The sequence below is a fragment of the Chionomys nivalis genome, chromosome 21 (assembly GCF_950005125.1).
Source record: "Chionomys nivalis chromosome 21, mChiNiv1.1, whole genome shotgun sequence".
Classification (NCBI taxonomy): Eukaryota; Metazoa; Chordata; class Mammalia; order Rodentia; family Cricetidae; genus Chionomys; species Chionomys nivalis.
The window spans coordinates 21,484,838-21,495,875 of NC_080106.1; the positions used below are offsets into that span (position 1 = coordinate 21,484,838).

An 11,038-nucleotide genomic window follows, 5' to 3' on the forward strand; every position below is an offset into this window, starting at 1 on the left:
ATGTATTTAAAATATTAATTTGTTTTCTTTGTTTATTTGAGGCAAGGTTTCTCTGTGTAGCCCTGCCTGTCCAGGAACTCACCTCAAACTCAGAGATCCGCCTGTCTCTGCCTCCCAAGTAATGGGATCAAAGGTGTACACCACCACTGCTCGGCTGAAATTTTAATTTTTCTAATAAAGGCTCTGGTTTATGCCCATACTTAAAACTTTAACAAACAAACAAAAAAAAAAACTATACAATGGTTCACCAAACGCCACTAAGAGGACAGGAAGCAGCCTGCCCGCCATTCAGCCCCTGCAAACTTGTCCTGACATCCTCCTCCCCTTCTCCTCTTCCTCGAGGCCCCACCGGAGCGGCTGTACCTAGAACCCTGCCCCTCCTCTCCCTACTCCACCTGGCTCACTCATCCCTCAAAGGAGCCTAACCCCAACCTGAGCTGGACCTTGGTTGTAAAAGGGTTACATTTTATTATCGTTGCAAAGTGCTTAGGTCCCACCTTGAGTATGAGCCAAGGGCAGGGAAGTTTCGTGAATCCTGATCGCAGCAGTATTTACAGCACCTTGATTGACATCTAGACCTCAGAAGGTCCAGGTACTTAGGGTGAGTTGTAGGAAGTCCTATTTTGGGATGGGAAGACAAGGACATCTACACTGTCTCCATCAAAGAATTTATGGTAGAATCCTCAGTGACAGAGCCCCTGAGGCTCCGTGGTGCTTGCCTGGCTCCTGGGAAGGCAGTCGGTTCTGCTCCAGCAGGAGGCAAAGTGGGGCGGGGGTTGGGGGGTATTCGTATGCTCTCCAAGTCCAGTGGACGGGAAGTAGTCAGCAATAGCAACAGCAGCAGTAAAAAGACCTCAACAGCCGCTGGTGGGGTCCAAACCCTGGCTGAACTGCTGATTGACTGCCCTTCCCACTGTACCAGACCTAGGCCAAGCCTAGCAGATCCTCTGCAAGACTGGTGAGCTCGTTCTCCTCCAGCGCCTCCACCAGGCGCTGCAGCGTGGCACGACGGCCCTCGGCTTGTATGAAGCGGCTTAGCAGCTGGAAGGCCTGCTCGTATAGCCCATCTCGCTCGTATTCATAGGCCAGCGCGTCGAGGGCAGGATCCCTCAGTGCTCGACAGCTACTCTGCAGTGAGCGCCCTACCCTGCGCCATTTGAGACCCACTGAGCGCGCGAACGTCTGCTGGTCTTGCAGATTTAGTGGCCGGTTCACTGCGGAGAAAAGTGAGAGGTGGGTGAGCACCGGTTCCCTGGAGCCGACACCCTTCCGCACCTCCCTGCGGATCCCTGGGCCCAGCCACGCTTCAGCCCAGACCAACCTTCCCGTGACCCCGCTTCTGCTGGCGAACCTCACCTACGGGCTGACCATGGAACAGAAAAGTATGACAGGCCGCCGGCAGTGACTTCTCCTCGACCAGAGAGGGAACTGGGGACTTTGATGCGGCTGAATCAACCTGTAAGGCTTCACTCGAGTCAGTGCGGTCGCACGTCAGTTTGCGAAACTCATCCTCCAGTTCTGCGAGTTCCTCATCACGGAGCCGGTCCGGCTGCGCAAAGGGGTGCACAGTAAGTGCGGCTTTTAGCCACAAATCCCCGCCCATCCCATCCTAACTCCATATGGCAGCACCTTCTGGGCTAAAATGTAATTTAAACACCGCTCCTCGTCGGTCAGCAAAGGGTCCAGCTGCTCTGCCCCAGCACGCAACTCCAATTCCAGTCGCACCGCTTCCTGGGCAAGTGCCGGGGCCATGCACCTCTGCAGCGCGGTGCGCAGCGCCCCCTCGCGGTAAGCTTGAAGGAACCGGCCGCAAAGCAGGCGCCCGGAGAACCGCAATTGCACGACGAGCTGCGGATCGCTGCAGTGGATCTTGAGTATCTGCAGTACATCAGGGCTGTCCGCACTCTCTGCAGAAGCGAGCAGTCAGGCCACCAGCTGTCCCCAAACAGGACTTTTCTCCAAGCAACCAGAACAGGAGGCTAAGCCCATACATAGCCAGACCATTCTCCCGACCCTCAACCAGCTACAGCCTCCTGTGGTCTCTGCCCTGAGAAGGGGAAGGGCAACAGAAAGGACAGGTACGGGGGAAGGGTTTGAGCAAAGAGCGCGGCAGTGAGAGAGGAAAAGAAGACACAAAAGTGCAGTTAGTAGCAAAGAGTGAACTGGTTGATCTGAAGTGAAAATGGATGTACAGCAAAGATGCGATCAGAAGAGCAACAGGTATATCTAGATAGACAGGACAAGTGTACAAATGTCTACACTCAAGGACACATGTGCAGGAAGCAAAGACTGCAGACCCCACACAGCCAGGGGTGCTCCCTCTCTCCTGATACCTCTTCCAACCCCACACCAAAATGTCCTGAAGGTGTCTGAGTTGAAACCCACAAAGAAGTGGGGCCTCAAACCCAGTTCTGCTCACAAAGTCCCAGAGTCATTTCTACACCTGTCCAGCCACACACCTGACAGCGCAGTCTGCAGCGCCTTGTATATTGCCGCCTTCTTCTGGGGATCTGTGTAGGCTTCAGACAGAACTACCTTGTCCAGGGAGGACTCCAGAAACAGGTATGCACTGCCCACCCATTCTTCATGCCCATTCTGCCCCGCTGCCATCTCGCCTCCTAGAGATGCAAACAGATTATCTCCAGACTTGGAAACAAATATGCAGTCTCAGGTAGCTCAATTTTCGGCTCTGCTCACAATCCTGCCCAGGCCGACCCAGACTGGAACCCAGGATTGTCCCTCCACCACCTGTGACTCTAGGGTCACAGGAACAGAGTAATAGAGGTGGGCCCTGCAGCAGGCCCCGGGGCAGTAGGTCCCTCTCACCAAAGCTGACAAAAGACATCTTCCTTCTGGAAGCTCAGATTCACCTTTGCAAACCCTTTCAGATGCAAAGTACCACGTAGGTTTCCACTCTACCTGGCTTTAGTCAGTTTTCACTGCCTAGACCCAAGTATGGCTGTAAGAAGGCTGACCAGTACACATCCCACTCAACGTCCATCAAAACCCAGTCAAGACTTGATATAAGGCTCAGACTGGACTACAGAAACTCAACTCTGCATCCCTGGTTGGACCACTAAGGACTTGGCTAGCTTTGGGGTTGAATCAGAGGGAAGAAATGGGTCTCTTTGGTTACTGTTTAGAAAGGACCTATCTGAGGGAAGGAGGGCACCTACATGGGAGGAAATAAGGCCAAGAGATGAGAACATACACGTGTAGTGTGTGTGTGTGAGGGCGAGGGTCTCGCTACATATCCCTGCCTGGTCTAGAACTCACCATGTAGCCTGTGTTGCCCTCCATTCACAGAAATCTGCCTCCAAGTACTGGAATTAAAGGCATTAGCACTATGTCTGACAGGGCAAACACTCTTATTTTTTAATAAGAATTATTACATGCACACCTGGTGTTCATGGAAGCCAGAAAAGATCAGAGACTGGAGTTACAAATGGTCGTGAGCCACTGTGTGGGTGCTGGGAATCTAATCTGTTCCTCTGGAAGAGCAGGCAGTCCTCTTAACTGTTGAGCTATGTCTTGCATCTCGGGACATACACTTTTCTTTAAGATGTATTTGTTTTTATTTGCATTGGTGTTTTGCTTGCGTGTATGTTTGTGTGAGGGTGTCAGGTCCCCTTGGAACCGGAGTTACAATCAGTTCTGAGTTGCCATGTGGGTATTGGGATTTGAACCCGGGTCCTCTGGAAGAACAGCCAGTGCTTTTAACCACTGAGCCATCTCTTCAGCCCTCACAACATACACTCCCTTTTTTTTGTTTGTTGTTTATTTTTTGTTGTTCAAGACAGGGTTTCTGTAGGTAACAGTCTTGGCTGTCCTGGAATTTGCTTTGTAGACCAGGCTGGCCTTGAACTCACTGAGATCCACCTGCATCTGTGGCCCAAGTGCTGAGATTAAAGGTATGCACCACCACTGCCTGGCAGGATATACTCTCTTAACCATGGATCCATACTATCTCTGAGACCATCCTGGACTGCTCAGTTATGTAAGTTTGTTATAAGGCTCTTGATTTCTTTTTTTTTAATATTTATTTATTTATTATGTATACAATATTCTGTCAGTGTATGTGCCTGCAGGCCAGAAGAGGGCACCAGACCTCATTACAGATGGTTGTGAGCCACCATGTGGTTGCCGGGAATTGAACTCAGGACCTTTGGAAGAGCAGGCAGTACTCTTAACCACTGAGCCATCTCTCTTGATTTCTTCAGCTGTTCCTAAACAGATTCCCCAATTGTTCACAGAGAGACACCTCCCTTGCTCAATGCTGGGCTCTCTTCCATCCATCCCCTATCAAAATCCCGCTTCTAAACCACTAAACCACTAGTATCAAGATTAAGAAAGCCCCTGGGCAGGGTATCATACATACCTTGCCAAAAGAAATAATTAATTGGCAATTGCCGTATCTGAGTCTTGGCATAGGGGATGCAATTGAAACCCGTCCTCATAGAAAACATACTAATACAACCTGAAGATTATTGTTTATTTCTGGGCAGGTTGGGCAGTGATTTTAATTTTCTTTGTATTTTGTTTATCTATTCTATTTTGTATATATATGTGTGTGTGTGTGTGTGTGTGTGTGTATATATATATATGACATGTTTCATTAGTTGGGGCCAGGCAGTGGTGGCACATGCCTTTAATCCCAGCACTCGGGAGGCAGAAGCAGATGGATCTCTGTGAGTTCAAGGCCAGCCTGGGCTACAAAGTGAATTTCAGAGCCGTTATACAGAGAAACCTTGTCTCGAAAAGAAAAAAAAAAAAGAGTTGGGGCATAGTGGGACATGCCTTTAATCCCAGCACTTAGGAGGCAGAGGCCAGCCTGGTCTACATCGTGAGGCCCTGGACAGGAAAAGAAAAAAATAGGAGTAGGTCTGGAGAGATATATAGTTCGGTAATAAAGTGCTTGCTTAGCGTGTGCAAGGTCCAGGACAAAAAGAAAAATAATAATAAAAAAAATAACATAACGAAGGGAGCTTGCTATGATGGCTTCCTGCCTGTAATCCCAGCACTCAGGGGCCAGAGGCAGGAGGATCAGCCAGCCTATATTACAAAACAAGACCCCAGTCACTTCCATACTTGGGGTTGAACCCTGGGCCTGTGTATTCTAACCAAATTCTCAGCCACCAAGCTACACCCCAGCACATAAAGGTCTTTCTTTAAAAGTAATGAAGGACGGCCTGGCAGGGATGGCACACACTTTTAATCCCAGAGGCTGAGTTCGAGGCCAGTCTGGTCTACAAAGCGAGTTCCAGGACAACCGGGACTACACAGAGAAACCCTGTCTTAGGGGTCAGGGGAAGCGGGAAGACACAATTTAAAAAAAAACCTTCCCACCACGTGTCCTTCCATGAATGCCCTTCACCCACTGGGAGGTTTCTAGGCTGGGTCCTGGGACACCAATACTAATTTAAGAACAAATGCCCCCATTAACGCATAAGATTCCCTGAGCAACCCCACTTCCGATTAGGTGAACAGGCATGGCGCCCAATTCAAGAACTGAAAGTTTGAGATTCCCAGACCATCAGGACACGCCCCCTGCTTGGCTGCGCCGAACGCGTCCTGGCAGAGGGAGGTTCCCAGACTCCCCGCTACCCCGCCTTCAAGCTGGGGGTTCGCACACGCCGGGGGTCAGGCAGAAAGGGGGCTCTCAGAAGCGTTCCGGGCTAGCATTGCAGCCAGATCCTCTCTCCTGCAGGGCCTTGACACCCAGTTAGTTGGGACAAGAAACCAACGAAGGTGGAGGTCCCTCGCGCTTCCCACTGAAGCAGCCCACCAGGCCGCTGCCACCAGCTGGCCAGCAACTGCGTGTCACCCCCGTGCGGTGCCCACCCTCGGGAGCCAGATCTCTCTCTGCTCCGGCGGCACCAAGGGAGCCCACCCACTCTCCGAACTAACCTGGCCGCCGCACACTCTCCGGGCTCCGGGGCGCGCGGCTTCCGGGTGTGCGCAAAGACGCAGGGGCGGCGCCCCAGCCCGAGCCGCCGGGTCAGCCCGCGTGTCCCGCCTTCTCCGTTCAGGGCCTCTCCTTCCTGCCCCGCTGTCCTCCGTGGCCAGTCCCCTGCCTCCGGGCAAAGCCCACCTAGTCTGCTGAGCAGGTAAGATAACGACACCCAAGGTTAGATGGCAGGACGAACTGCCCACTGGTCATGACTTTAGCGGATTGAGGTTTTTGAGGCCGAAGGGCCCCAGAGTGAGAGCTGCCAAATTTAAGTCAGTTCCTGGGGTTCAATCAGAGGGCGTCTCCTGGAGATAAGAATTTTCTGGCGCCCCCTAGGAATCTGGTTCGGTGATCTTAATCTCTGCTACACTTTAGCACTTAAAGCGGGGTGCCGTGATTCCAGAACAAGCCTGGCTCGGAATCTCCGAAACTCTAGGGCACACTTGGGGCAAATTCCACGAGAAACCGTACGCTTGGAAGACATGGGGAAATTAAATGGCGAGTGGCGTGGACTCCCAGCAACTTGAAACAAAGCTGGCAGCTTCAAGGAGAACTCACAGCTCCCAACAACGCCCACCTCCTTCTGAAAGCTGAGCTCTGGAGGAGCTTCAGAGTTCCAGCCGAACCTTAAATAGCTAGCGAGAATCAGGGCTGCGCAAGGGTCAGGGCCCTAACTGGAATAAAAACCCTGAAAGAGCAGTAGGCTCCAGAGCTACAAGCCCCCCCCCCCCCCCCCCCGCAGGTCTGTCACAGAAAGTAGCGGGAAGTCTGTGCCTGGGGGTGGAACCTCCCTTTCTGGGCTGCAAGAACACCTTCTTTTCCTGATTGGCGTGTGACCTCAGACAAAACAAAACAAAACAAAAAACCACTTCACTAAGATTCACACCTGATTAACCGGCAGTCACTTTCTAGTGGAAAGGCTGGGATGGGACAAGATTCCACAACTTGAAACCTAGAGAGTCAAGTAAAGCTTGTTCAGCAAATGAGAAAGTAGTTTAAAGAACCGTTTAGAAGGAAGAGGCAGGCGGATCTCTGAGTTCGAGTCCAACCTCGTCCACAAGAGCTAGTTCCAGGACAGGCTTCAAAGCTACAGAGAAACCCTGTCTCGAAAAACCAAAAAAACAAAAAACAAAACAAAACAACAACAAAAAAAAACAAAACAAAACCAAAACGTTTAGAGCCAGTCTTGGTGGCACATGCCTTTAGTCACAGCACTCCAAAGCTGAGGCAGGTGGATCTCTGTGAGTTCAAGGCCAGCCTGGTCTACAGAGTGAGTTTCAGGACAGCCAAGAGAACATAGTGAAACTCTGTCTTTAAAAAGGAAGAAGAAAGAAGAGGAGGAAAAGGAGGAGGAGATTGGAGAGATGGCTCAGAGGTTAAGAGCACAAGCAGCTCTTCCAGGGTCCCGAGTTCAAGTTCCAGCCACCACATGGTGGCTGACAACCATCTATAATGAGATCTGGTGCCCTCTTCTCATGTGCAGACAGAATATTGTGTACATAATAAATAAACAAACCTTTAAAAAGGAAGAAAAACCAAACCACAGAGGCAAGAGTATCTTGAGTTCAACACCAGCCAGGGCCATGTAGCAGCGATGAGAAAGATTTAAAAAAAAAAAAAAAAAAAAAAAAAAAGAGGCCGGGTGGTGGTGGCGCACGCTTTTAATCCCAGCACTCGGGAGGCAGAGGCAGGCGGATCTCTGTGAGTTCGAGGCCAGCCTGGTCTACAGAGCTAGTTCCAGGACAGGCTCCAAAGCCACAGAAAAACCCTGTCTCGAAAAAAAAACAAAAAAAAAAAAAAAAAAAAAGAGAAGAAAGAGGGAGGGAAGAAGTGTGTGTGTGTGTGTGTGTGTGTGTGTTATGAGCACAACCAGATCTACACCCTTTCCCTTTGGGGAAAATTAATAACATTCTGAACAGAAACCTCTGCACTTTCTTTTCTTTCTGTTTGTTTGTTTTGTTTTTTGAGACAGAATTTCTCCTGTAAAAGCCCTGGTTATCTGGAGCTCCCTCTGTAGACCAGGCTGACCTCGAACTCAGAGGTCCACGTGACTCTGCCTCCTGAGTACCAGGATTAAAGACATGTGCCACCACGGCCAGCTAGCATGTGTTTGCATGTTTGTCTGTGTAACACAGGTGTGCGGCAGTCCCGTGGAGGCCAGAAGAGGGTGTTTGATGTCATAGGATTGTAGTTATTATGGACAGTTGTGACTGGCCATGTGGGTGCTAGGAACCAAATCTCCACCTTCTTTGAGAGCAATAAACGTTCTTAATTGGTGAGCCATCTTTTCAGTCCCCTGTCTTAAAAAAATCATTTTTAGAATTACATATTTTATGTAAATGAGTGTTTGTCTGCATGTATGTATGTATGTATGTGCATTATGTATGTGCCTGGTGCCCAAAGAGTCTCGAAGAGGTACCAGATCCCCTGGAGCCAGAGTTAAGGACAGTTGTGAGCCACCTCGTGGGTGCTGAAAACCAAACCTAGGTCCTCTGCAAGAAGAGCCAGCTTTCTTAGCTGCTAAGCCATCTCTCCAGTCCCATCCTTCTGTTTTTTTAATGATCTGTTTATTCGTGTTTATGAGTATGGAAGTGCTCGATCCAGGGTGACAAGCATGCCAGTGGAGGCCAGAGGACAACTCTCAGAGTCACTTCTTCCTTTCCACCACTGGATCCCAGGGATAGAACTCAAGTCATCCATGCTGGGGCAAATGCCTTTATCTGCTGAGTCATCCCACAGGCTGGAGCGCTACACTTTTGCAAAGTGCATAGCATCTCCCAGGCTATAAGCATGGCTATGCCCAAGCGTTGGCATTTCTGAAATACTTCGACCCTTCTAAGCCCAGGGCTCCCTCTTTCACTTTAGGCCCCCCCCCCCCGCTGCTGGCAGCAGCAGACCCGCCCCCCCACCCCCCCACTCCTGCCACACCATGGTGGAGCCCGGAGAAAAACTGCCAGAGGAAGTGTTGGCGCTCATCTTCCGCGATCTGCCTCTCAGAGACCGGGCTGCAACCGCCAGAGTCTGCAAGGCCTGGGCTGCGGCCACCAGCAGCAGTGCTGTGTGGCGTGACACCAGCATCAGGTGAGCTGCTTCCTGCTGCCACTCCACCTCACGCTTGAGCACATCTCAGTGCTGCCTACTTTATACCAAGTAGTATTGGGTATGTTTGGTTTTGAGCCCAGGGGACTGAACTTGGGTCTCACTTGCTAGGCAAGGATTCTACCACTAAACTCTGACCCCAACTCCCAAGGAGTGTTCTAAGTGCCTTCCACAAATTAGCTATTTAATCCTCACAAGAAGCTTGTAGCAGGTAGATAGCATTATTTCCTTTGTAGACAGGCAACCCAGGTGTAGAGACTTAATCGTTTGGGCCTGGAGGCTGCATCCAGCAACTGAGTGAGAGAGGCAGAATCTGAACCTGGTGGTCTGGAGGTCCTGCTCCACCTCCGCAGACTACTGAGTAAGCCTAGTGCTTTAAATGCCATTTTTTAAATTTTTTTTGTTTTTAGTTTTTAGTTTTTCAGTACAGAGACAGGGTTTCTCTGTAGCTTTGGAGCCTGTCCTGGAACTAGCTCTTCTAGACCAGGCTGGCCTCGAACTCACAGAGACCCCTCTGCCTCCCGAGTGCTGGGATTAAAGGCCTGCGCTGCAGCCACCCCGGCCTACGATGGATTTTTCCCAGGGCTGGAATGCTGGGAGGTTACAGCCTGAGAAGCCTCTGAAGACTTCTGAAGGGAAAGAATGGACGTTCCCATCACAGAGAATAGAGAAGGCAGGTGGAACCCACTAGCTGCTCTTCCAGAAGACCTGGATTCGGTTCCCAGCTCCCATTTAGCAGCTCATAACCGGCTGTAATTACAATCCTGGAGGATTCATCACCCTCTTCTGGCCTCCTCAGACACTGGGCACACCCGTGGTGCAGACATACATGCAGTCAAAACAACTACACATACACACACACAATCAATACACTAATAAAAAGAAGTTTCTTCCCCAGTTCATGGTGACACCGCTAATTCCTTTCTGTGTCGCTCTAATGCCAGTTGTGACAGTGAGCTGGAAGACTTGTTGCCACCATATTTGTACGCCTGCCTGGACCACATTCACAACCTACGGCTGGAATATGAGCCATCAAAGAAGCCCAGCCGCCGAGCAGCCACTGAGCTACTGAGGGCTCTTGCCGACCGAGCCCCAGGACTTCGAGGCCTACGATTGGAATGCTGCGGAGAGAAGCCGCTTTTCGACGCCGGCGGCGACGTCCTGAGTGCTGTGCACGCAGTCTGCGGAGCCGCTCACCAACTGCGCCACCTCGACCTGCGCTGCTTGCCCTACACACTAGACGACACGCTGGTGCTTCAGGCTGCACGTGACTGTCCCGAGCTCCGTAGCCTTTTCCTGGACAACCATGCACTAGTGGACAACGTGCAGCCCAGCTCTGTGCTCAAGCTTTTGGAGGCTTGCCCGCACCTGCGAGCCCTTGGACTGCACCTGGCCAGTCTGTCGCCTGAGGCGCTGGAACTGCTGGCCGCGCCACATCGCGCCCCTTTTGCACTCCTGGCATTGAGGTGCGCGTGCCCCGAAGATGCTCGTGCGCCCCTCCTGCCTGATGAAGCCTGGGCGACACTGCGTTGCCGCCACCCTGGGCTGGAGGTGGAGCTGGAGCTGGAGCCTGCGCTTCCAGACGAGGCCGTAACGCGCGTCCTGCAACCAGCCGTACCAGTGGCTGTGCTGCGTCTCAACCTCTCGGGTGACACGGTAGGGCCCCTGCGCTTCGCAGCGTGCCACTACGCCGAAACTCTGCGCGCCCTCGAGGTGCGCGCGTCCGCTTCCACCGAGCTGCACACCGCTCTGGAGGAGGTGGCGGCGCGCTGCGCGGGCTTGAGGGAGATACACTGCTTCTGCGTGGTGAGACCCTCGGTACTGGACGCCTTCCGCGCGCACTGCCCGCGCCTGCGCAGCTACACCCTCAAACTAAAGCGTGAGCCGCATCCCTGGCGGCCCACGCTGGTGCGGTGATTGGGCAATCTCACCACTCCGGGACCCGTGCGGTGATTGGGCAATCTCACCACTTCTGGACTGCACGGACCC

General features: G+C 51.8%; 2 protein-coding genes across 2 annotated transcripts; one reads left to right on the plus strand and one right to left on the minus strand.

The window, feature by feature from the left end:
• Positions 1 to 196: 196 nt before the first annotated feature.
• Positions 197 to 6,023, minus strand: Tradd (TNFRSF1A associated via death domain). Its single transcript, XM_057753497.1, has 5 exons — positions 5,908 to 6,023; positions 2,460 to 2,618; positions 1,630 to 1,907; positions 1,357 to 1,549; positions 197 to 1,214 (listed from the first exon to the last, which is right to left on the minus strand). The coding sequence occupies exons 2-5, from the start codon at positions 2,608 to 2,610 to the stop codon at positions 925 to 927; spliced, it is 912 nt and encodes a 303-aa protein (XP_057609480.1). The 5' UTR covers positions 2,611 to 2,618; positions 5,908 to 6,023; the 3' UTR covers positions 197 to 924.
• A 2,838-nt stretch (positions 6,024 to 8,861) lies between these two features.
• Positions 8,862 to 10,966, plus strand: Fbxl8 (F-box and leucine rich repeat protein 8). Its single transcript, XM_057753496.1, has 2 exons — positions 8,862 to 9,031; positions 9,994 to 10,966. The coding sequence occupies exons 1-2, from the start codon at positions 8,880 to 8,882 to the stop codon at positions 10,964 to 10,966; spliced, it is 1,125 nt and encodes a 374-aa protein (XP_057609479.1). The 5' UTR covers positions 8,862 to 8,879.
• Positions 10,967 to 11,038: the final 72 nt, after the last annotated feature.